A 25805-nucleotide genomic window follows, 5' to 3' on the forward strand; every position below is an offset into this window, starting at 1 on the left:
TATCACCTCCAAACCCGTTGGTGTGCTGTGTTGGGATTTTACATCCTCTGTGGTTAAAAAGACAGCCTGTTATGATCATTACTATTCAGTTTGAAAGATTAGTAATTCATGAATATTTAAGAAATATCACAGTACATCAATACTTCAAATTCATCTCAACTGTTTTGATCCCTCTCTTCTTTCTGTTCATTAGTTGGCATTACCACACAGTCTGCTTTAACAACCCGTCTGGAAAAATACAGCACAGGGGGAGTCATCTTAAATCTCCAGTGAGAAACAAGTAATAGACAGAAATAAATTGGCTGCCAATGTGGAAACTGGCGCACACATTTATTTACACAGCTCAAAACTAACACTTTTGTTAAGTGATGACGTGTGCAAATGTCTATAATCCAGTGCTGTCAAGCCCTGGAGCAAATCAGATAAAAAGAGGGTTGTTGTAGTAAAGCATGTAGAAAATTGCAAGCCTGCAATATGATCTGTCTTTGAGCTGGTTTGCATTGTGTGCTAAATGAAGGGCTGCAACCTTATAAAGGGGCTTAATCGTTGTCATATGATCAACCACATCTTGAAACAACAGCCAAAATACATTTTCCTTGGAGAAAAAAATACGCCACAAAGACAGGGCAGTAAATGGAGCAAAACACATGTGGGTGGATTATTAATAACCAATTTAATTCAAAAGCTGCATCTCCTCTTTGCAGCAGGCAGCTACCCTGATCAAGTGCTGAAGGCCAGGTACTTGGCAAAGACATCAGTGGAGATACTCGGCCCAGGGTCTGGCCAGCGTGGCCGGTGTAGTTCAGCTCTCGGCTGATACAGCGGTATGTGCGAATGCAGCCAGGACATCTGTGGCTGCTCTTCTTTCAAGGGCCACAACCCATTCTGCTTCATCCCATATACCCTACCCTGTGGGGAAGTTACCGCAAGAAAATAGAGCCTGGCCTGAGGCGCAAAGCAGTGATGCACCGGCTTCAGTCTTCTGCAGAGCCATCAATAATGTGCTTGAAGGAGAAGGGAGAAAATTTGTACCCAGCTCCCACGTAGAACTTGTTCTGGAACTCCACCCTGGGGAGGAGCAGAGGGAGTGTCAGTGCTGCCCACATGCAGGACCTACAGCCAGCCAAGAGATGAAAATGTGGCACCCACGGGGAAAGGGAGGCCATGATGGATGGTGGCTTCTGAGCTGGGAACATAGGCTCCTTCTGGAGCCAGCAGTGAGACACAGGAAGCCCAGGGAGCAACCCAGCATGCATCAGCTTTGACTTTACACCCGCCAGCCTGGAAATTCTCCTCGTGAGGCCAGTCAGCAGGACCTTGCCTGCCTGATAAACTGCTTCTAGCAGCTCTGAAAGCTGGGATAACTGCCTGCTGGTTGCACACGCTGGTGGGAGAAAGACATCTTTCCCCCCCACTCCCCGCACAACAAGAAGCAACTGCACCACAGTTTGTCTTGGCAGCGTTTGTGGGTTGTGGTGGGACATTACCTGGTGGAAAAGGCCACAGCTTGGGTGCTCAGGCAGGATGCCAAGTTTTGGTGGTGGTGAGGGGCAATTTGTTACCCTGGTCTTGCTTTTCATGCTAGCCTGATGGTGTGTCCGCACTGCTGCCCTTGCCTGGAGTGACGTCTCATTAAGGCAGACATGAGCTAACTTGAAACGGGTTTGCCATACAGCCAAACCAGCCTGGAGCTCAACCCGGGCTAACGGCACAAGCACTGACCCAGTTTTTCAACAGCTTTCACAGCCCGGGATGAACTCTCGCTGCTGTAGCTAGTCGCCAGCTGTCTTCTCCGACAGTAACCCCAGGTGGGATGCACAGCCAGTGGTGTGGCTGTGGTGCCTTCGGGCCTCATCATGCAGATCAAGGTGGCCTCGGTCTAACACTGGCTGGCATGGCCACCCGTTTCCACAGCCCGATCCCTGCCTAAGACTGCTCTGGGCAAAGCTCCAAAAGACCACAGCACCTACCAGTGCAAACGCAAGGCGTGCAGAAAGGCTGAGAGCCCCTCCATGACAAGCAGGATGGCTACTGTCAGCACTGCAAACGCCGCAAAGATGATGAAGATGACGATGAGGCCTGCCCAGCCGCTGTTGTTGAACCCGTTGTGCATCACCATGGTCCAAAGGACCTCTGACAGTTCTGCAAAAGGAAAAAAAGAGGAAACAGTGCTGAGCAACAGCTGCGGACAGGCACAACGCGCATTCTGGCAGCTCATCCATTTTCTCCCTGTTGGATGAGCTGGCCTAGGACAAAACGCAGATGACAGTAATCATGTAGGGCCACCCTGCCTCTCCACAATGGAAGGGGAAAGAAAGTGGACGCAGATTGCTTTCCATCACTCCTCTTCACTGTGTTAGAAGCTGATGGTGCTGTTTTGGCTTGGCTTTGTATTGCCACACTAGCAGGACTGCTGTTACAGTCAGGACAGGGTGATACAGTCATCAGTTTAATTTGCACCTCTTTAACGTGGCAAACCCATGTTAAACTGAGCTTTCTAAGACTACCAGCTGCTAAATTCCAGTGAACCTGATTAATTGACACAGTCGATACATGTGTCGATTAGGTTACAAGCTGTGCTGACAAGCTGTGCTGACTGATCCTAGCTGAGACCCACAGGAGATACGTAGTTCCCATTTGTTCTACAAACCACTCCTTTTAGGGTGTCATGGAGAAGCTGTAGTGGAAAAAGAAAGGACAACTGGTTGGTCCCACTCAAGGCAGGCTGTATTACTGTTTAGGTTGCTTGAATGCTCTTTAAGATTTTTTTTTTCCCCTGCACAGGTTTATATCAACATTCACAGCACTGGTATATCTGACATGTCCTGTCAATGCAAGACCATCCTCCTAACACAACTACCCCAGTCACATCGGATATACTCAGGGCTGAGCGATTTTCCTCCTGTGATACAGGCGAAGCAATGACTTAGCCCAGCTCTTCTGCATCCAGATGCTCCAGCCAGAGGTTCAGCCATATTTTCCATTTTGCCGGGCATTGGTCCTCCAGCCACATTCAGAGTATAGGTTTAACGACCTGCTACTTTAGGTGACAACAGATGCAAGAGATCCTTTGCAACAGCTGGGGCCAGAGGAAAAATACTCTTGTCAATGCCAGTTTGTAAGGCTGCAAAGGAACATGTCGGTTTCCCAGGCAGAATTCTGACATAGCACATAGGACTCCCCTTAGCTAAGATTTTAGTTGGTTCATTTTATATTATTTAGATACCTGTCCTCCATGTAAAGCTAATGTGTGTTAGCTTCCACTCAACTCCTACTAAGCTCATTTCTGTGGCAAGAAGTACAGCTCACCCTTGTCAATCCATGGTGCTTCTCTTTAAAAAAAATTGTTTTTCTTTTTTTGTGTGCCCAGTTCTTTAGGGCAGGCGAGACTGCTAGCCAGAGGCAGTACAGCAGTATTAATAAAAAAACATTTCAGAAAAATTAGGGTAGTTGAAAATCTGAAGTTCCAGCCTGAGGCAATTTCTAGTATTTAAGCATTTGTTTTTAACATAAATCAAGACAAAAGACATTGAAATGCTCTACATTGCTTATGGAATGTAAGTTTCCCCTAAATTTTGCTGGGAAAAATCCCAGTGAAAATGACAAGTTCCAGGAGTTCTTGAGCCAAACCTTTTCTTTCTAGTTTGCTGAACCACATCAAAGTAACTGTTTCAAGTAATTTTGACATTCATCTGCATACCCTAAGGCTATAGCAAGGCCCTCCTGGGGAATTAAGCTATGGTTCTCATACCCCCTGGACTGGACTACCCATTTGGACTGCATCTCCCACCATGCCACATGCTATGAGGAATATTCCAGGGGGGCGGATACAGAGCAGCATGGGAAATGGGCCCCAGCCAGCAAATGCAGTCAGGAGCTGCCAGAGATCACCACTCAAAGACGAGATGGCCACCACGAAATGCTTGATCTGACCTGAAGCAAAACATTCCAAGACACAAAAGTCCACAAAGAGAACTTTGATTTCATGAAGAAATTCACAGCCATAACCAAGCACCGGCAGAAGCAGAGATCAGCATGGAATTGTTGGTGAGGTAACTGAGTCAATCACTCACGTGCGTGGGCTAAGCTCAGTGCCCAGAGCCGCAAGTAGGATGCTGTGTTGGAGATGCAGCCAAGGCAGTATTCAATGGTATGGATAGCTTGGTGGACAAATATGTCTCCAAAATTGAACTGAAACCACATAAAAGCAAACACATTCTATTAGTGATCAGTTCAGGGCTTCTTGTTTAACAGAGCAACACTCCACCAAAGGCTCTTCATACTCCTCCTTTTTCCTTTATATGTCCTGAGCAACACACAGAGGGTTCCCAGATTAAAAGACAGCTTTGAAAATTGTCAATTCTCTATGATCTTCCCATACATTCTCACAGGAGAAATATAGTTCCAGTGAAAAGTAAATGTACAGGAACCAGCTCATATTCCAGTCTTACAATTTCAAATTTGGAATATGATGGCAATGTAATTGCTACCAATCTGTGTGGTTTATTGTAGAGATGGAAGTTCTTATACCAAATAGGGTTTTCCAGACTATCTGCCTATTGGTATGCATGTTTTCGGGAGATATCACTGAATAAGCATATCTTCTAAGACTGAAGATTCCCTGTGTCTGGGAACAGTCAGCCATAGCCACACTCAATGTTGTTGGTACTTCCAACTGCTACAAACAGTGTTGGCACTTTTTAAACTGTATTGCGGCATTCTGCAGAAGCCCTTGACAATATCTGCCAAAGGAAGACGTTTCTCCCTAGTCAACAATGTAGGCTGCCAATTTTTCAATGCTTCTTTGCAATTTAAAAGAAGGAAAACTCACTGACTCTTGGGAAAGGTTTGACGTTCTCTGGGTGCAATGTGGAATTGAAACAACACTCCCATGCCCTACCCCAGGGAAACAAAAGCTTGAAATTTGTATGAATTTCTGACATCACCAGCCAAAACTAAAGGAATACATTAGAGGAATTCATTCTAAGAAAATTTGAAGCTTACTCTGTTTGGAAACAAACTGTTGCAACAGTGTGTCTTGGTATCTTGTTAAAAAGAAGTGCTGGCAACTCTGCAAAGGCCTTCTGACTGACCTTGTGTCTTCTACTATTGTGTGTGTCTGAAAAATTTTCTGCCCCCTTTTCTTACCTCTTCATCATCATCCTCATGTCCTCCATGGCCACCACTGTGGTCTCCCTTGGAAGCTTTCTTGGAGTGATTGGTCTCTGGGACTTCCAGCTCATTTTCACCTCCAGGATTTTCTGAGATGGCTTGAGACTGAATCTTTCAGAAACAAAATGTAGGTTGTCCTTTACATCATGCTACAGGTTGATACCAAGATGAAGCAGACCATGGCACAGAACTCCATCAGTAACCTCAGGGTGGGTGACATATGAAGGACTATAACATGGACGTGAGGACAATTTCAATGATAGTCAGCCATCATGGACCTCAGGAAGTGAGTAGTCCAGCTGAGCAGCTAATAATACCTAGATATTTTCCATCCTAGGGCATTTTGCAGTGATTAGAACTAATTTGGAACTAGTTTCTAGTCTCACAATGGACCCTTTATACCCACCATCAGAAGATCCATCACTTTTGACAAAGGATAAAACTGAGGCACATTAAAGCTGATGATCTCAATTAGATGGGTGCAAATCAAAGGAATTAGCCTCAAGTGAAAGGGAAATGGAGCCTGAAAGGATCAGGTGACTTGATGAAGGTCACCCAGTACCTGGGATACAGACAGAAAGACAATTCAGGCATCCTGATTAATTTTAAATTGACAAAGACCTCATGCAGCCCATCTTCTCTCCATAATCATTCTTTACAGAACTCTTCTCGAGGCCTGAACAACCTGATCTGAGCCTTGCTCCAGAAATGACAGCACAGCTTAAGAATATCCCTACATTACATGCCTGTAACAATCCTATTACACAGCATAACCCCATACGGACCTCACAGCTTCTGTCCTGTCACTCTTTTAGCTTGCAGGAGGTTTCATGGGCAAGGTCTGATGACAACATATTGTTTCCTACTGCAGCAGTAATCATTGTCACACCCACTTTATCTTTGCTTTACCTGAATGTCAGCATAGAGAACAGACTTTGTTGCAAACATATAAATCTGGGTAAATGTAAGATGTGATCGGACAGCTAACATATAGGAAAATTTGGAACAGAAGTACAGGGGCATAATAGGAGGTGGGGAAAAGCTGTCAGATGTCACTAGCATAAGAGCAGGAGATGGAGTCAGCCATGACAAGCTTTCATCCAAATCCCAGAAGAATGACAAAATAAGAAATTACAGTGCAGAGGCCGGGTTGCAAAGGCCTCCCAGGGACCTGGCTTTCAGTTATAGGTCAGAAGTGACTGGGTTGGAAAAGGTCATGCAGTACAATCAGCATCTCTTTCTTCAAATGGAAACATCTGTGCCCTATAAAAGGTACTCCAGGCACTAACTCCTACTAGAAAGAGAAGTAAATCCTGACAGACAAGTAAAGTCCTGTTAGCATAATAAATGAGAGAGTTAATGAACAACTGGGAGACTGCAGCTGCCGCTGTTACGTGCTGAAGAGCTGGGCAAACCGCAGAGCCCGTGGGAAGGAGGGCTCTGTTCATGTGAAGGCAATCACTTAGGGAAGAAAGCACTGCTGGAAAGCAGGCAACAGCTTTTAAATCAAGCCTGTCCTCCAAGTAGTGTTGATCACTACGGTCAGGAGTGATCAGATGCCCTGCTCCTACAGAGAAGTGGTTAGTGGTTGTGGGAACCAAGGTCCTTGCCCTGTCTTGGCTTTACCAGAACTTCAGTCTTTGTAAACCTTCTCTGGTTTTGGATATAACACTTGAAAGAGCTCAGTGTCAGCCTAACTCCTCTCCCAACAAATAGGGTATGGCCTTGTGAGCAAAGCTCCTGCTTCCCGTTTAGGTGGCTCAGCTGCATGTCCATACACATGCTCTCGGCACAAAGTGCCGTAAAGCAGAGTTTGAAATCACCCGTGAAACTCTGGGATCAGAGAAAAGAAGAATTAAATCACGGCAAACACTGTTTGGTATCTGTCTGCTCAGCTTTGCCTTTGCTGTACTGAGCCCCCCTTGCCTGATCCACATCCCTTACCATGCGTTGTGCTTTCTGGTGGTTGGCTCGGAGGAGGAAAGGTTTAATCAGGAGCATCCAGGGAACAGCAATCAGAGCAAAAATGACCAAGAAACTCTGCACTTCTTTCTGAAAGACAAAATAAGTAGAGAAAAAAGTTACTTTCTTTACCCTTTATGGTTAGAAACCTGATTCTATAAAATAGTAACTTTTTATACAACAGATATACTCCCTGTATCAGTTGAGCATCCTCTGCTTGTAAGAACATGAAAATAAATGTATACTGCTTCAGGCTACTAAAAGCACTGCCAGCTAGAGATGGTTGGAGACTTGGAGATGGAAGGTTTTCATGTTGGAAAGGGTTAATCTGCCCAAACCTGATGTTACTTGGCCTGAACCTGGCTCTCCAGTGTCCCAAGTGAATGTCCCAATTGCTGGATGAGCCAGTCAGTCTGCCTTGCTTTGACCAAAGTAGAAATGCTGCAGTAAGAGCCAACTCATTCAAGCCTTCCCCTGGAAAGCAGGGAATCCAGGATTTGCTCTACATTTGCAATTCCAGGAGGGAATTGAATCCCCATAGCTTAGGCTTGGTAACACATTTCCCCCACAAAATAAGGTGCTCTTGTTGCAGTATGCCACCCCTACTGCTGCCCTAACATAACTGTTTGTACTTAAATAAAAACAAACAGAAACCACACAAAGAAAAGCCCAAACTACAACTTTTGCATTTTTTTTAAGGCTGGCTCAGATTTCTGATCATGTTATGATTGTTCTCGCACCTTTTTTGTATTCAGACCACCCAGGTAGATGGAACAGACAGTTACTGGTGGGGTAGGAGGATAAGAATATGAGAAAAAAAAATTACCATCTTGGAAAGGGATTGGGTTCTTGCAAAGCAAAACGTTATCTGATGACTTTTTGAAGGCTGGGAAAACTGTATTTTCCCAAACTCCCCTGCAGACTTAACACAGTTACTTGGAACTGATCAGGGCGCTCTGCTAACTTTGACTCACTGGCAGCCCTAAACCTGAGCATACGTTGGAGCGCCAGAGTCTGCAACTGTGTAAATGTAGATGCATACACGTGGCCGGAGGCAGAATTTTCTTGCAGATTCTTCACTGATGCTTCTGATGCAAAATCAAGCAAGGAAAAAAAAAAAAATCCATGTTCCGAGCAAATAAAGAGAGATAACTTTTAAAGAAATTTTCTCTTGGGGAAGATTTTTTCCCTTTTTTTTTTTTTTTAAAGTGAACTCCCCAAAGCAGGTATTTCTGACAAAAAGCTGACAGAAAATCCTCTAGCTAATTTTTAGCTGGAAATCTAAAGTTTTCAAGTTTCCAAACAAGAAATAAGAAAGTATCAAGGAAAAGAGAGGCTTGCTTTGTCTTTAGCATCATGCCAAGACTTCAGGACAGCTCACTTGCAACACCCAGCTTTGCATCTCTAATCACCCTTCTTTCCTTTTTTCCCCCAAAAGTATCTTAAGTTGCATCATCATTCTTGTAAGGATGATGCCAAGAATGAGGTTTCCTCTGCATCACTGACTGATAGCTTCTCTGTCCTGCCTGTCTACAAGGCCAACGCGAATACCGAAAAGCAAACTTCTCTTATGTGACTGGCACTTGTGACTGAGCTTCTGCTCCTATTCCCCATCGTTATGCTCACTCTCCACAACACCCTCTGTGAGTCTAAAGCCAGCTACATTGGATTCAAGCTGCTTGATCCATACCTGATGGAGATATAATGGAGCATTTGAAGTGTCACTGTAATTGAACAGAAACATGTTGATGAAGTGGATGAGGATGCTTGGTGCACTCTGGGATGAGTGGACATCAAAATGACACCATTTGAAAATAATCATGAAGACTAGGTAGCCAAAAAGAGAGATGATAAAGATCATTTCTGGAATGAACTGAAGGACAATGTTCATGTATTTCTTGAAGTAGCTGGAAAGAACCAGGAAAGATAACTACAATTAACACAGTGGTTATTAATACAAGGTTGCATCCAAGTATGGCAGTAGTGTACACCATTTAGTCCATGGAAAATAACATAAGAAACATACAACTATCACTATCCAAGCAAGAAGTCTGTAATTGCCGTCCTTATAAATGAAAGCCATTATTTAAATACAGAAACTGTCATACTGATTCTCTTCAGTTTTTTGTACTTGACCCACCAGTATCTCAGCACCTCGACAGATTAATACATTGAAATAAAAGGCAATTTTATAAAATATTACTAATTTACAAAGTTAGGCATTGTACACTGAGAAAGGTCAGAACCAGGTGCAGAATCAATTCTGCAGGGGCAGTCCTCCTCTCTGTCCTCTGCAAACATTTTCGGTCCTTAAAGGCCACTACACACCCTCCAGCTTTGGAGAGTCTCTCAAGACAGTAGTGACAGCCCCTCCACTCTATCACCATTTCTTGTATTTTGTTCCAAAATATGGAGGCAGAGGTATAGACACACCCCCCCACAGGTCCTGACCAAAGGCCCACTAAGTCAGGAGAAAGACGTGCGTACACACGGTGCAAGATTTCAGTCTTCTCTGGATTAGACCTGTATGTCAAATCTAAAGAGTTTGTCTTTCAAGGCAAAAGTTATCAATACGTAATTTTAATTTAGTGTGCTTCAGTATTTCTGCAAAATCACCAATATAAGAAAGCAAAAAGAAGAGTTTATCCAAGAGAACATCTGCAACGTGACAGCTGTCCTCTGGCCTTTGGACTCTGTACCAAAAGCGGTGTGAGTCAGTGTAGGGAGCATTTCTACTCACACTGGGGAAAGGGCAAATTTCAAGTCATCGGACCGAGATAGAGGCTTTCTCTGAATGAAGGACACTATTTAGAGATGAGGACCTGTGTGCTGCAGCAATGGGCTTGGTGAAACAAACTTACATGTGGTTGAAGAGACTGAGCATCACCCCAAAAATCATGTGAACAATCCCTATGACAACTGACATCTTCATTTTGTAGGAGTTCAGGAAAGTCAGCTTGTTCGATGCAACATTCCAGATCTTTGGGAAAAGGAGCAGAGAGAGACAGAAGAACAAAGTTTTCAGGTTTCTGATCAGTAACAGATCTATGGAAGTTGTTGCTTTGATGCCACCAATTTACTCCTACCAGTCCTAGTAAGAAGAAAACAACCAACAGAAATCTAGACGTTCTACATAATAGTTTTCACTCTGCTAATTTTCCCATCTAAAAGGTATAAAGTACTATCCTTGTTTAACAGAGGAAAAGCAAGGATTTTAAATGATGTAGTGATGTTACTCCAGTCCTCCAGAAACCGACACAAAGGCTGGTAGCAGAACCTAGATCTATTCAGTGTCATTTCTTGCCCTTAGACTGAGACATCACCTTTAGCAGAGGTGGAAAGGCATGAGAAAATCCCTCCTGCTGTTATGGAAATGTGTTCCACCTTCACCAGAGAAGTACTGAGGGCAGAGCATGTTCAAACTTGTTGTTTGAACAAAAAAACAGCTCATTCCAGCTCTTTGGCCATGGAGATCAGATTATCGTAGATTTTCAGTTGTGTTAGGACAATAACCACATCCTTTTATTACATTACAAAGCTCCAGAGTTCCTTTTCCTTTCTTCCAAAACTTCCTAGACCCCAAAGTCTTGTGATCCCAAAGATGGTAAGTAGATACCTCTTTTCAGGCACTAATTATTGTACCTGAACAGAAAGGAGGGAAGACGGGATTATTTGGAAGGCAAAACATTAGTTTGTGTGCCTTTGTCTGGCATGCTTCACCTCTTCTATGGCTATGGAAGAGACTGCCTAGCTTCCTCAGCTCAGGGACACTCCTTCTTTTCCAAGATATACCTCGGCCATCCTGCCAGGGCTTGCAAAACACAAAGAGCCATCCTTCCTTCAGGGCAGATGAGAGGGATAATTTCCACAGAGAGGGCCATGCCAGGGCTGGTGCTTTCCAGTCCACCCCTTCTCTGCCAGCACTCATTCAGCTGTTCTCCCTCCCAGCCAGGGGTCCCAGCCCCTCCCTCAAGCAGCAGCCAGGGTGGAAGAGGGGATAGCCTAGGTTAACTCAAATTAGGGATGTGCTGGGACAATGTACAGAAAATTCATCTTCCTCCTTTGTGACTTCTTGAACTATGTCCTGGGCAGAACTTTAGGGTTCAGTTTGTGAAAAACTTCACTGCAAAGACAATCTCTCTGCAAACCTGGGGAAGCCAGTGTGTGACCAGCTGAAATGAGAGCACATCCAGCAGAACAGAGGTTAGTTAGCAGATATGAAGACTGAAACAGGAAAACTTGATGTTAACAATGGCATTTCAGTGAGTGACAAGGGAAATAGGACACAGAAAGGAAAATGTGCATCTCTTAACTAATACTGGCATCCACCTCACACTTCACATGATAAACACACTGCACAGAAATCAGGACTTTGCCTTCAAACTTGTGAGGTAGCTCTGGAGTGGGTTAAGTACAAAAGTAAGGAAACTGAGTCCAGCAGCCTGGTGACTGAGTGGAGACTGCAGCTCAAGACCACTCTCCAGTGAAATCAAAGTTCCTTCCTGCTTACCATTTCACTGCTGCCTGTGCAAAACTGTCAGCAATATATATCCTTGACTGCTAAAGTAAAGCATCACAACTACTATGTAAAGAACAGGCAAAGAGCAAGAAGAGAAGAGCACAGCTTCAGGAGAGAGAGCAGGGAGCTATTGATGTACCTGATATGTAGAAACAGGATTGAAGTACAAATTATGCTAGAGCAATTGAATTTAATTACCGGATCTATTCCAAATGGATATGGATTTCCAGAGTAGACTCCTGGGACTGCCGGATCCAACTGCAGCACCATATTGTCCAGAAGCACATCCTTACTACAAAAGAAAAGTGAAACGGTCTTTGCAGCTTAATCTACCCACATAATCCCACAGTACATTTATGTGAGACGTGCTGAGGACTACCACATGCTGCCTGTCACTGACTCCAGCCTTTCTGTGAACTGTTATCCTGGACTTGTGTGCACACGTGTGTGTGCATGCGTGTGCGTGTGTGTAAATGGCCCTACACAGTGACAGTCTCCATCACACTGATAATTTTCCATGCATCAGTCCCAAACACCTGCAGGGTTTTATGCACATCAGTGCATGAACAAATAGGCGTGTTCCTGGGGTTTTTACATTTCCATTTCAATAGTGAGTTTGTCTCTGTGTGTCAGACAAAACCTGCGATTCATTCATGACTGCATCCACAGCAGGGAGTTCTTCCCTTCCCCACACAGGCAGTCACTGTGTCTTTCTTTCAAAGCCTACGTACTCCATTTGGTGTGTTTTCAGTTGCTTCCCACTTTTAGTCACTTACGTCCAAGTGCTATTTTTAAACATGGGGATGATATGCCAGGAAGAGCCAAAGATGTTCAACGATTTGGAGAAGCAGTCGTTGTAGATGAAGCCAGTGTACATGGAGAATATGCCCATGAGCAGGATCAGGTAGCGCCCGCTGAAAAAGGTGTTCCAGATCTGCAGCGGGAGAAAGCAGTGACAGCGACCAAAGTACCTGCTGTCCCATCAGATGGTAGGAGAAAGTAAACAGTAAACAGGAGGCATGATTGTACCGCTCTATGTATATACAGTGATTCACAGACACTCCTCCCCAGCCCTTAGGCACATCCAGGCATCTGTGTAGAAGAAGGCAGAATCACTTGCCAAATCTCTGTCTCACCAGCATCTTGGAAGGATCTCCACTCAGGAGGCTTGCTGCCCCCGTATCAAGTGGGGATGAAGAGCTTTTTTCCTACACTGATAGGGTGGCACCAGCTCCCTGGTACTCACCTCATTAGTGCTTTTCTGGGCAAGAAGGCTCTTCTCGTTAATGACCATCCAGAGTGCAAAGCCCAGCATGACAGCACCATGGCCACAATCCCCAAACATCACCGCAAATAAGAAGGGGAAGGTAATGATAGTGTATGGAGCTGCAAGAAGGAAAGGACAAGCAACTCAGCTCCCCCTAAACAAAAAGGCCTCAGCAGAGTAGCAGTCCACCCTGCCGGACCATTCCTCAGAGCTGCTGCCCTCAGAGGCCTCCACAGTCCCTCCCGTACTCACCAGGCAATCACATCTAGTGCAGAACTAGCTTTACCACCACAAAGAATCTAGGTTTCTCCTCACTCTCAGTACTCTCCTTGAGATGAGCATTTCACACTTTACCCAGGTCCTTTTGACCTTTTTTTGCCCCAGCACCATAAGCTTAACTTACATTTCCCTTGTGAGATTTAGGTCTCTTCCTCAGTGCTGCTACCTTGTTCCCCATCGTGTTTTTGTGTAGTTCATTATTCCTGCCACAATCAATCGCTGAAGACTGATGGCCAAATTCTTTGCCTGAGAAATGCCGTGCCTATGCACCAATCAGTACCAATTTTTACCGGCAGAAAATACGGCTCACATTTCTCAATCAGCAATGAGTGCACATTCAGCACAGTGATGGAGCTCAGACTTCGCTTTGGCTCTAGCAAGCCAGGCGCAGGTCACCGAGTGTTTCTTACCTGGGTTCATCTCCCTGTAGCTGCCCACACCATACGCATCCACAATGTTCTGAAATCCAGCTGTGAACTTATTGGTCCGGTTAAAGGTGGGTGGTGCCATCCTGGTGTGTATGGCGGTCAGGATAGGGGCGATAGTAGAGCCACTGCGCTCCTGCAAACGCAGTGACAAGGACAGACACAGGGGCTAGCAGGGAGGAATCAGTCTCACAGCACCAAGGTCTGTGACCAGACCTGCACAGGCAGCAACATGAAATCTGGGCTCAAGAGTGGTACACCTGAACCCTTCTTCTAATATTCACATTTTTCCATTTTCAGTGCTATTGATTTGTTCAGAGAAAGCTGCCAGCGCTGCTGATGCTTGTGGGTCAATCACAAACCCGCTAAGATTTAATTGTGACCTTAAACTCCCCGAGGCCAAGTGATCATGCAACAACCTCAGCTTTATTTAAACAGAAAAAGGAGCCCAGCATTACGGTAACAGACAGAAGTCTGAACTTAAGCTCAACATATAAACAATGTAGTTTGGGTGGCAGCTTCAGGGACCCAAAATATTGGTCTCTTACCATTCCTTGGTGCAAAGCTCTTTTTATGCGCCCAGCATCAGCCACCGGGAACCAGATCTCTGCGATGACGCACTGCTGGGTGACGTCAATGTTACAGCAATTCAGGATGTGGTAGATGGCCTTGATTTTCTTCACCTTAATCCCCCAGGACCACAAGCTGGCTGCTGCCTCACGCAGCAGTCGCTGGCGGTGGGACTCGGTTTGGGTTATCACCTGTAAGCATAGCACGGGCAGCGCTTGAGATAGGAAGGCATGGTCTACTCAGCAGTTATTTGGGGAAGGCCAGTGGAAGGGGGTTGTAGAAAGGGAGAGATTCATATGAGCATGTGGGGTATCCTGGAGGGCAGGGCACGGGAGCACTTGATACCAGGTGCACAATGCTGTTCAGTAGGACTCCCTCTGTACGGCCCTGAGCCTCTGCAAGTGTAAAGGAGACCACTGAGAGTTACTGAGCTGTGGGATTGGCTCCTTACCCAGCTGCTTCCAGACTGGTCACATCTCCCCATGCACTCCCACCCTGCCATCTCTGTAGCCAGCTCTGTGCCATAAACTTGGGGCACGTCACATCCAAAAGCATGCCTGCCCTGTTAGAGCCGCAGCTCGTGGCCCTGCTGGGTCCCCCATCTATCATGTGCCCACCACGGCACAATGGACATAACATGGAAGATAACCTACGTGGTCTACGAGCAGGCTTGGCAGTCACAGGCACCCACAGAGGGGGTGACAGCAGGATGACAACTGCCAGGTGGGCTACCTTAGGCAAACAGGGTGTCTATACCCTCCTGCCTCAGGATCCACTGACTGTCATGTGTGACAATAAAAAGGTCACAGGCAGGAGTCCCTCCAAAAGGTGTGAAGTCCTGATACAGTATATGGCTATACTAGCTATATCAACTGGACCTGTAATTTCCAGCCCTGTGTTCAGTGTCAGAGTGAAGGGATTGAAGATTTGTACTTTTGCAACAGCAGTCTCGGCTTTCCACTGCTAGTGTGACAAGTGCCCAAGATTTCCTCAGTAAAGAAAACCCAATTGAAATATAAAAGAAATTTGAGGGTCCCCCCTGAGCCTAGTATATCTGTATTACACTTGTGAGAGAGCAACTCTGTGAGCTGCTGAAGGAAACCATGCTGAACCTATGATAGATGAAGGTAAAATAGATGAAGCTATTCTGGACAATGTACAATTTGGTTACAATACCCTGCCGATGACCTTAGATCCCACCCTGTAGCCCCATATCATATGGTCTAAACTCCGACCTCTGCACAGCCAACAGCAGCAAGTAGTTTTTGAGCTCCTCATGGGGGAGGCTCTCCCCCAGCAGCTCCTGGGGGGTTTAAGTGGGCAGAGCAAAGCACAGACACTGGCCTCCACAAGAGGCTGGGGGACCACTCCTGGGCTGGTGGCTTCATCCCCAGCTAGGTCTGCACAGCCAGCTCCCAAAACAAGCTTTGGGTACGGCCATGGCCACAGGGTTTCAGGTAGGACAAATGTCTGGGCAGGTCCCACTTGCAAGGTTCAGACCCCAGTAAAGCCGCTGGCACTTACTGTGTTTAAATCCTCGATCCTTGTGTTGACTCCATCAAGCATTTCTCGGCGCTCGGTGGCAGACTCTGGACAGGGATAGACTGTGGCACGGAATCTAGCCTCGGTGAGATAGAAGTGAGAAACACCACTTACTTGACTGCCTTTTTCTTACCCTGAAGTCTTCTTAGCTCAGAGGTGGGGAAACCAGACTTTATTCCTCACCTGGTAGTATACACTTCTTATATACTACAAAGCTGTGCCTGACCTTTCAGAAATGTCCAAAAAGCTACATTTCTCTCTTTGTGAGAAAACAGATCCCTTCGCCTGTTCTTCCTGAAAAACACTCCCCGTCTCAGGTGCTACGAGGTACATGGTATCACACAGTGGTCAGCACTAATAAGTTGGCACCTCCCCTACGCCCACAAAATGCTTGAACTGCAGATTCACAGCCCCCCGCAAACCCTCCCTGGGAAAGACAAGCCCGTTAGCAGGGAAGCCAACAGATGTCCCCCTTGCTCTACGGCTGGAGCAACACCAGGTCCCTGCACTACTCACTGCGGGAAGGCAGCAGCACAGCTACTGCTGCACTGCCAGCATACACCCCCTGGCCCTGTGGGCTAAGTAAATAACCCCGTAAAAAGAAACCCAGATCGATGGAATTTCCAGGATAGAACACAAGGAGGATGACCATGCAGCTGGCTCTTGGCTTCTGGTCCACCTGTTTGCCTAGGGAGGTGGGGAGCAAGGGAAGGATGGGTGAAGTTATTGAACACCTGAGCGTGGTGTCTGTTACGTCAGCTTACACGTGGCCAGGCCAGTATAAATGCTTTTAGAAGCTTGCCCGCCAAGGCTGTATTTGGGAGATTCAGCTGGTTTGTTTAATGTGATATAATGAGGACTAAGGTGGGCTTCTAGTATGTGAGTGAAGTCGTTACCTCCATGCAGGGGTTGTATACTGCTTCATCTATCGTATGCAACTTGACCTTCTCCACCGCGGTGTTTTAAAGCCACTATATGAACCCACTACTGCCAATTAGAAATAAATACATTGCATAACTCTGACAAGTGTACAGCTACCTGTCCTGCCTGCAAAACAAGTCCCAGAGTATACTTCATGCATGAAGAGCAGGTACAAGGCGTTCCCACTGGGACCTTGCAGATCGCCATGTGCGCTGCTGCAAGGCTCTGTGCCTGCAAGCTTCAACCGAGCTGAGGGGTTGCAGTACCTAACACAGCAGAGATCCCTCCATTTTTTCCTCCTCAGTTTGTTCAGTGGTGTCTAGTGCTTGTGCCAGCCTAGCCACTTCAAGGGCATGACAACTGTAGTCCTTCAGTATTGCCCCAACAGGCCCGCAGGAAGAGATCACTCCTTTTTACAGAGTGGAGATCTGCCCACCGAAGTGGGCAGTGGCATTAAGCCGAGATAGGGATACTGAAGGGCTGCCTTTCCTGCACGTGAGGTGAATTACAAGAAGATGTAACAGGGCCATAGGGGTCTATCCCGATTTAAGAGACAAAAATGTGCATGCTCTGTGTACAGGCATGTTCTGGCTTCATCTGACCACAGAATGTATCACCACCCGCTCTCCAAAATCAGTGCCAGCACACACACAAGTGAGGACGGTAGCAAATTGAACCAAACACGCAGCAGTTCCCTAGAGATCAGCCCAGAGCTGTGTGTAATGACAGCACATGCTCTTCAGTTAAAACTCCCTTTCCAGAACTGAATCTCTCCTCACTCCACACCAGGTATTCGTTTCCAAAGGCTATTCACCCTACCTAATTATTTCCATCTTCTTATTCTTCACAGCTCTTAGTTCATCTTTAATAAGGATTTTTAATCAAACTTGAAAGCTTATTCCTCCATGCCGTACAGTTCCCCCGTTTCCAATAACGTTATTGCAGCAGTGTTGCTTTGATCTTTTAACAGCCATTTTGCATACTGAGTATCAGCTTTGCCCTGATGGCACACAGATCTCTGAAAGCTCCAGGAGAATTCAGCAGGGAATCCTTACATTGATAAACCCAGTTCGGTATTCACATTAGCAATGAGGCAGCCGCAAGAAAAGGAGGAAAAGAAAAATTCTTACATTTTCCTTCTCCCTGCTCCCTCTACACCTTTCGCTAATAAATTTGTACGTGGACTTAATGCTCATGAAATTGGCAGACTAATGTTACCAATTAGAGTCAAGCAGGGACTACAAGCGGAACCTGAGGCTCGCTGCTCTGCAAACAAATCTTATCCTGCCTTGCAGGAGCCTGGCTTATGCCAGCCCCATGATTTTTGCAGGATATTTACTTGTTAGGAATTATAACTTAGTACTAAGAAGAAACATCCCGCTGGGGCTGGAATGACACTGCCATCTGCTTTAGGTATAGTTAACCCTGCCTTAAAGATGCACCCGACCAAAATGCCTCGACCCGTGGACCAGGGATGGCTGATGGCCCACAGAGCACAAAGAGTCATGGGATTAAAACATTTTTAAAACTGCCACTCAGTAAAACATCCATATATACATGCGTATTAGCAAGGAAAAAATTGGAAAGGGAGGAAACAAAGACATAAAGGACAATTTCAAGTGCAGCCTGGTTAGCTGGCAGCAAACAAAACCCAGTGTGCTAGCACCGCAAAGGGCATCCTGTGAATTTGTCTGTTTTCCTTCAGTTACAAGAGGCTGCGAGAAACCAGTCGAAGCTCCTTTCTGTGAGCCTACCACCACACACGCCACCAGCTCCTAACAACTTTGCACATCGCAAGCCATCCTGCAGGGATCTGCTCTCGCTTCCAGAGCTGCCCAGCCCCATAGATGGCCCTGGCCTCCGGCATGCTCCCGGCTGTACCCCGCTGCAGAAGGTCCGGCTGCTAGTTTGGAAGATTCTGGGCTCAATCAATATTCCTATCGCCTGTTCTTTTACTCCCACCCCGGAAAAAGAAATATTGTCTGCAAGGAATCTAAAATGCTGCTGCAGGGGGGAAAGAAATCCTCCCAGGTGCCTCGCCTGCAGCACCCTGCGGGCACCCCAGCCAACTCTAAAGGTATGGCCTGGCAACTTGCACGGGGGGAAAATCCGATGGGAAGCATCCACTGCCAGCAACTGCCCATGAGAGCAGAAGGGGAGAAGGGTACTGAACAGCATCTATAAAGCAGGCAAAGAAATGGGACATAAGCAGGAAATTACAATGCAGAAAGAGAACGAGACTCGCCAAAATCTCAAAGACCATCAGCGGCAGCAAATCGATCCTGCGCAGTGGCAATGGCAGAACTCCCTCCACGTCTGAGGTTCAGGATCAGAGATCAGTGACTGACAGTCTTTCCCCAGCTTCCCTGGCCGCTTTAGAGAGGGAGATGTGCATCTCGGGAGGGCTGCACTGCTCTCAGGATGAGCATTGCCCTCCACTGCCTAGAGAAGGCAGCTTGGAGGGACCCATTTCTGATGCAGGAATTGCTAATAGTCCCCAGGGGCCTGTCACTTCATGGGACTGCAGTCAGTTCTCCCGGCTGGATGAACTGATCTTCCTGCTTTTATTCTGATTAAAGGCAGGATGTAAGGAACGACCTGCCGTGAGTGCGTGTCGGGTAATAGCAATTGCTCACCCCCTCCCCCTGACCTTCTGCAGCCTGCAGGCCTTTGGCTGGCCCCGCTTGGCCGAGGGGTTATACCTGAAATGGATTCGGTGACAGCAGACAGATCCCCTTGTCAAATCCGATTTACACTGCAACAAAGCCCATCAGTCATCAGCGTTATGAAAGCGTAACAAAATATTCCACCTGAATTATCTTTTCAAGATGCTTAACAGGGTGGAAACAAGTCCAGCCACATGAAGCTTTCATTTTTCTTCTGGGCTCTGTCTCTGATTACACAGATATTGCCCAAAAGCCTTGGGAATGGTTGGAATAAACTACAGCATCCTCTTTTTATGCCAAAATGCAGGAAGGCTTGAGAGCAGGTTGGAGATTACCACGTTCCCACTGCCCAAGTTAGGGCCCCTAATTTTCAGGGGAAGGATGCTCTTTCTTAAAAACCAGTCCCCTTTAAGATGCCCCAAGTTTAAAACTTAGCAACTGAAGCTCCCAAGGTCTTTAAAGTCACTTGGGAAAATTTAGGATGTAAATTTCCAAGTGCCGAGGCGACCGACATCGTTCATGATTAGGAGCAGTGGAGCTGAGGAGCAGGAGGGAGCACAGTGGCAGAGCTGACAGCCGGAGAGCTGGAGATCTTAATCTCTGTCCCCAGATTCAGCCAGCCCAGGCTACCAGGTAAACACATCTGCGGGAGACCCTGTGTCTTGCCCACCAGCCCGCCTTACCCGTCACAGATCTTCTTGATTTTTTGTTTAAGCTGCTCTCCTTGATAGAAAATAATGAACACGTTCTTCTTCACCTCTTCTCTCTGCAATGCAATTCAAGCAGAATTTAACACACCCAGAGCAAAGAATCAGGTGTAGAAAATATGGCGTTGGGTCAGCAGTTTCTCCACTGGGTTGTTTTTTTCTCCTAGATGTTTTCCCTAGATGCTGCTTCAGGGAGCAGGCACATCTGGCAGCTCTGGATCGTGGGGGAAGGAGCAATGTGGAGTGGAGAGGCAGGAGACAGCAGGTCTGCTGGGAGACAGGGCTCACCCCTCACCAAGGGGAAGCAATCCTCTGTGGCCAGCCCCAGGTGAGGACAGCCACAGCCCCGTAACACAGCCACCCTGCCAGGGCTCCCATCCACCTTAACCAGGCAGGAAAAAGAAGCCATAATGGCAAAAGGAGAAAACAATGCCAAAAAACCTTCCATCCTCAAACTTTCCCACCTTCCTCCTACAGGATGCCTGCAGGCACCCAGCTCTGGCGAGGCAGTCAGTGCTGCAGCAGGGGCAGGGCACCCGTCGGGTTCTGCAGGTTGCGGGCATGCACGAGGAGCAGCGTGAAGCAAAGACACCCACAGTGAGCACCTACCGTCACAGGGTCCTCCAGGGGGGTGTCCATCTCGGTGTACCTCAGGTAGATGTTTCCTCTGCAGGCACGCCACAGTAAACGCTCGAAGGGAATCATTCTTTCCCTCTTTATTACCCCTGCTGTGAATCTGAGCAGAGTTAAAAGATAAATAAGTTACAAGCCCATTCTAAGTCTTTTAGGACCATGTAACACACATGAGTTTACAGTCTCTTGGTTTCTAGTCCGTGACAGCCAGGGCGCTGCTGCTGCTGCTATAGGCACTTCCAGACCTTGCTCAAGCCTCAATCTACTGGTTTCATCCTCAATCCTGACTTCACCCTTCATTGTAAGTCCTCCCCAGATCAACAGAAAAAGAAGAGGAGACAATTTGGCTAGAACTGGAGGAAGAGTGTGAGATGCTTAAAGTCACGCAAAGAGCTTGTACCTGAACGTCAGGGGTAGCAGGTAGCAGTTTTGCAGTGCTGTTTTACCTTTACTCCCCCGTTTTCCCAGAAAGCACCAAACTACACCTTCGAAGTGCCCATGACACGCTGGTACACACCCATCCATGCCAGTCCTCTGCAGGCATACGCTTTGCACATACAAGAGTTGAAGAGGACTTCAGAAACATCAGCATAAGCAGCAAAATTCACCAGCTTGGGAGAATACCATCAGCGGGTTTAACCACACCTAGCTGATGTAGACAGGAGGGAAAGCTGCTTGAGTCTATGCTGGCTGCTGAATTACCACCAGCATCATGCTCAGTGGTGTTTCTGCTCCCCTCTCAACTTCAGTGCCAATTTCCACGGCAGACAGAGCCCAGTGCAAGCAATCCCATGGCTTTTTGCTGTGATCAGACATCCATCCCTGAGGACTAGGCTGGCAGGCAGCATCCAGAAGCCACAGGTAAGATCTTGTATGATAACAATTTTCAGTCAATGCCTACTAGAAGCTCACTGGAATCGGTAGACTGGAAGTAAAAGTCCGTTTGTCCCACTGACCTATATAACCTTACCACAGTTTTGATGATAACTTCAGAGGACAGTCACTCTTTCACCCTCGTTTAACAGCTACGCTGAATGGGCTAGCGAGCAACCTCTGCTAAGACGCTGAAGGCAGAATGCTAGTGCCACAGCCACGCAGTGCAGGTGGGAAACCTGGCCATCACCAACACACCCCAGCTTGGCAGCTGCAGCAGCAGGAGTGCTTCTCAGCTCCAGCAGTCCAGATGTGTCTTCACTGAAGAAATCATCTGGCAGATTGGTTTCTGCCTGGAAAACATTAGTTTTAAACCTATTCAGCATTGCCAGTATGAAAACTGTTTTCACGTTTTTCCCCTGGTATTTTCTCCCCAAGGGTAGCTTTCCACAGAGATATAGACCAAAGGGAAAAAAACAAAAGTAAACTATATCTTAGCAACTGAAAAGCATAAATGCTATTTTCAAGGAGATCTGGGAAACAAGTTCTTGAGCCCCACTGACTCCCGGAGCAATGCAGGCTCCAAAATGACTGAGGTGCTTTGGCAAATGTACTTTTCGCTTGTGCTAAAGATTGCTGGGTTTTGATTAAAAACCAATAACACAACCCACATGAAAATGTCAGTATTTTTAGGAACCTTCCACCTTCCTTTAGGGACCTTTGGAAGAGCAGAGATGCCTCTCACCTCAAAGAAGTCCTGGGTTTTCTTCAGCAGATGTTTGAGCTCTGTCAGCTCAAGGAAGTTCTGCTTCAGCGTTTGCTGGTTCTGGTTGGCTTCCAGAAGCTCGGCTTCAAGTTTCTCCAGCACAGTCTGTTTAGGGTCCAAGCACATCCAGAAAAGCTCTGAAGCAGACCAATGGCCCTTTATCCCGCTGATACAAAATCTCAAACAATAGATGGTTGTGTTTTTTCAAGTGGAAAGATAGAAATATTCAATGAGTGCATCAATTAACAGAGTTTGTAGGAAGATATTTGTCAATGCTGACGCCCCATTTTCCCATTGCCAAATTCTCTACTAGGTGCTTTGCCATCTTCTACCATTAGAAACAGAATGGACCTGTCCGAAGCACAGGCAGGTAAACCTGGTGTAGGTAACTCAGCCTGTCTTGGCACCTCCGAGATTCCCGCAGGACATCCCATGCCCCAGGCAGGCTGTCAGTATACTGACTACAAAAGGAGCCTACAACAAGGCCAGCAGCTTAGGTTCTTTAGCCATATGCCAAAAATTAGGTGAGGATGTGGGCCCAGGAACCCAGGGGAACCACCTTGCTGGTGAAGCTGAAGCCCTTGGGAAGCATGGTTTTCCTTCCTCGTCACCTACATGGGCAGCATTTAGAAATGATGACCCGATCTGCAAACTCAGCTTCCAGCTGGGCCATGCCTGCATATCCAAATGCAAGGTACACATACTTGTGTCAGGCCGCGAGGTTACAATCCCACCAGAACAGCCAGCCTTGGGGTTTTTATACACTGAAGCTGGTTGTAACATCGTGTCTCCTGGTTAATCACCAAAACCCTTCTTATTCTCACATACAGGATGAGAAGGAGGAGGTTTTGTGGGGGTGATACGTTGGATCAGAGTTTTCACAGGGGATGGTGAAAAGGCTGGGCTCCTTTAGGAAGACCAGCCTTGACATAACTGCTGAGACAACAACCTGGGGAGCAGCTCAGCAGGCGGGGAGACCTGTGCCAGCCTCAGTTACTGGGTCCTCCTTTGCAGGGGAGGGTTGTACGGAGCACATTAGCCAGACACCCCAGTGCACATCCCCTTCCCTCTCTCCTTGGTCCACTCCAAATTCTGTACCTCCATATCAATCATTTCCCGAGGCAGGGGGGTCTCTGGGTACTTTTCTAGTTTGACTATCTCAACATTGTCTTCCATCTCATTTTCCAGAAAACCTGCAAGAAAAGGATGCAGATGTCTTGATACAGGGTCATTCCTTAGCCAGACACCCCAGTGCACATCCCCTTCCCTCTCTCCTTGGTCCACTCCAAATTCTGTACCTCCATATCAATCATTTCCCGAGGCAGGGGGGTCTCTGGGTACTTTTCTAGTTTGACTATCTCAACATTGTCTTCCATCTCATTTTCCAGAAAACCTGCAAGAAAAGGATGCAGATGTCTTGATACAGGGTCATTCCTGATGCCGTTAAAAACCCTGTCAGCAGCAAGGTGGAACAAGGGGTAGTGACATACAAGAGCCATCATCCCAGCGCATATACACAACCATCAGGAACTGGACAGCTAGCAGCCTCCTTTCCCAGCGAGGATGCTGCTTCCTCCAAAGTCATGGTGTCTGCTCCCAGCCCTATGCCCTGTCAGCCCTCACACAAACAGCTGACACAGCATCTCCATGTCTGGGGCAGTGGAAAAAGGGTGCAGCAAGCTCAGGCTTCCCTCTTCCGCTCTAGTGATGGCAAGTGCTGTCTCAGTGGCTCTGGTGGGCTCCGGCGTCATGGTGGGGAAAGTGTAGAGCTCACAGGACACGCATCCCTGGGACACCAGGCACCATGAGCTCTGCTGCTCAGGTTTTAAGGACCTATCCCCAGGCTGAAGCCCTTGTCCACAGGAAACGTATGCCAATGGCTGGCATATGGGGGTAAGAGTCAGGTTATCTGAATTAGCCTCCTGCCCACTCCCAGATTTATCTTGTGGCTTTATGTAAACTAATTAACCTCCTTTCAGATCAGTTAACCATTTTCAAAACAGGAGCAACAATTTATTACCCATATGGGGCAAAACAGTAATTAGCTGATGCACGCAAAACATTTCCAGGGGCTCAGATGAAAACATCACCATTTCACCACTAATCTTGCTCCACAGCACTTAACAAAGGAATAAATCCCACACCACCGCTTGGTGGGAAGCCGACCGCATTCGACAAGCATTTACTTACGCAGGATCCTCTCCAAGGATTCGCACCTCCTCACTTCATTCACAAACTTTCTCTGGAAGCTGTTCACGTTCACATTCAGCTAAAAACAGGAGGGAAAACAAGGCTGGAGCGGAGGCTGCACGTTGCCGTGCACGTTTTTAGCATCAGTGGAGAACGGGTGCTGTTGGTGCGGACGGCCAACACTGCTGCCTCTTACAGACTTGTAGGGGCAGGGCAATACCACGGGCCAAGGACAACATGGCTTTGCCAGGCTCACTTCCACCCAGCCTTGATGTGACAGCAGGAGTTAGAGGGACTCTCGTTGAGAGACCCCACGTTTTCTGGTGGTGGTGGTGGTGGTAATCGTCCTAAGGCTGTGAACAGAGTGTGCAGAGCACTGGGTGGGGGCTCAGGAGCAGGCTGGGTCTCAGCATGGTGACTGACTTTCCTACCAGCTTTGGGGGAAGCTTTTTGACACCCCTGCAGGTAGACCTCCCCCAGGTACTCTGCGGGAAGGACAAACACACTCCAGGGCACATCTCCCGCCACTCAGTGTGCTGGCTGGGCACTACTCACATCTCTGAACTGAGCCAGACCCAGCTCCCCGAGCTCGGCCACGCAGCAGTAGGCAGCTTCCACCTGCAGGAAGAGCTGCATCAGGCTCATCTCCTCACTCCGGAAGACCGAAGCCATTTCGCCTGCCCTCCTCCAACCTGGGTGTCCGTGGGGGCCTTGGTGGCAGTGGCACAGTCTTCCTCGCCCAGGGAGGTGCCAGAAGGTGCTGAGCACTGTGGGAACATTGGCATCACTGAGTCAAGCTGGTGGAAGCCAACCTGATACTGCTCATCATACCTTTCAAAAGGGTTTCTTCACTCCTAAAAGCCTTCTCAGACCCACATGAGATGGTATCCCACCAGCACGGTGATGGATGCTAAGATATGCATGTAACAGAGAACAAGGGGCCCCAAGGACAGATGATGAGCAAATAGTGTGCCCTGTCTCTGCTGGGACAAAGAGGCCTCAGACCTTTTATTTGGGTTTTGGATGCTGAGCCTGTGAAATACTCAATTTCTCTTTGTCTTCCACAACACAAAGAAGAAAAATAATTTATTTCACCTTGTAATTAGGTGAGTGGAAGGTCTCACTGGTTTTTATCACTTTCACTAGTACTTGGAACACAACACTGCAAACATATCTGGAGCATGTTACATGGGGATGGGGAGAAGAGGACTATTTTATTTAAATTAAAACAAACCTTAAGATTTAAAAAGCATTTTCACCCCATAAAGGACTCTTTTCAAAACAAGATACATGAAGTGTCATGCATTTCATAA

At 47.0% G+C, this 25805-nt stretch overlaps 1 protein-coding gene across 1 annotated transcript; it reads right to left on the reverse strand.

The window, feature by feature from the left end:
- Window positions 1–974: 974 nt before the first annotated feature.
- Window positions 975–25164, reverse strand: ATP6V0A4 (ATPase, H+ transporting, lysosomal V0 subunit a4). The gene is made up of 20 exons (XM_010150586.1): window positions 25048–25164; window positions 24493–24571; window positions 23601–23695; window positions 22282–22407; window positions 21795–21889; window positions 20640–20766; window positions 20007–20089; window positions 15719–15812; window positions 14173–14385; window positions 13610–13760; window positions 12900–13039; window positions 12430–12587; window positions 11852–11945; window positions 9996–10114; window positions 8825–9041; window positions 7117–7224; window positions 5149–5283; window positions 4074–4191; window positions 1971–2142; window positions 975–1068 (listed from the first exon to the last, which is right to left on the reverse strand). Exons 1-20 carry the CDS (start codon window positions 25162–25164, stop codon window positions 975–977), a joined length of 2535 nt encoding a protein of 844 aa, XP_010148888.1.
- Between the last annotated feature and the right edge of the window lie 641 nt (window positions 25165–25805).

This window comes from Eurypyga helias, unplaced genomic scaffold (genome assembly GCF_000690775.1).
Source record: "Eurypyga helias isolate BGI_N326 unplaced genomic scaffold, ASM69077v1 scaffold14654, whole genome shotgun sequence".
Taxonomy (NCBI): Eukaryota; Metazoa; Chordata; class Aves; order Eurypygiformes; family Eurypygidae; genus Eurypyga; species Eurypyga helias.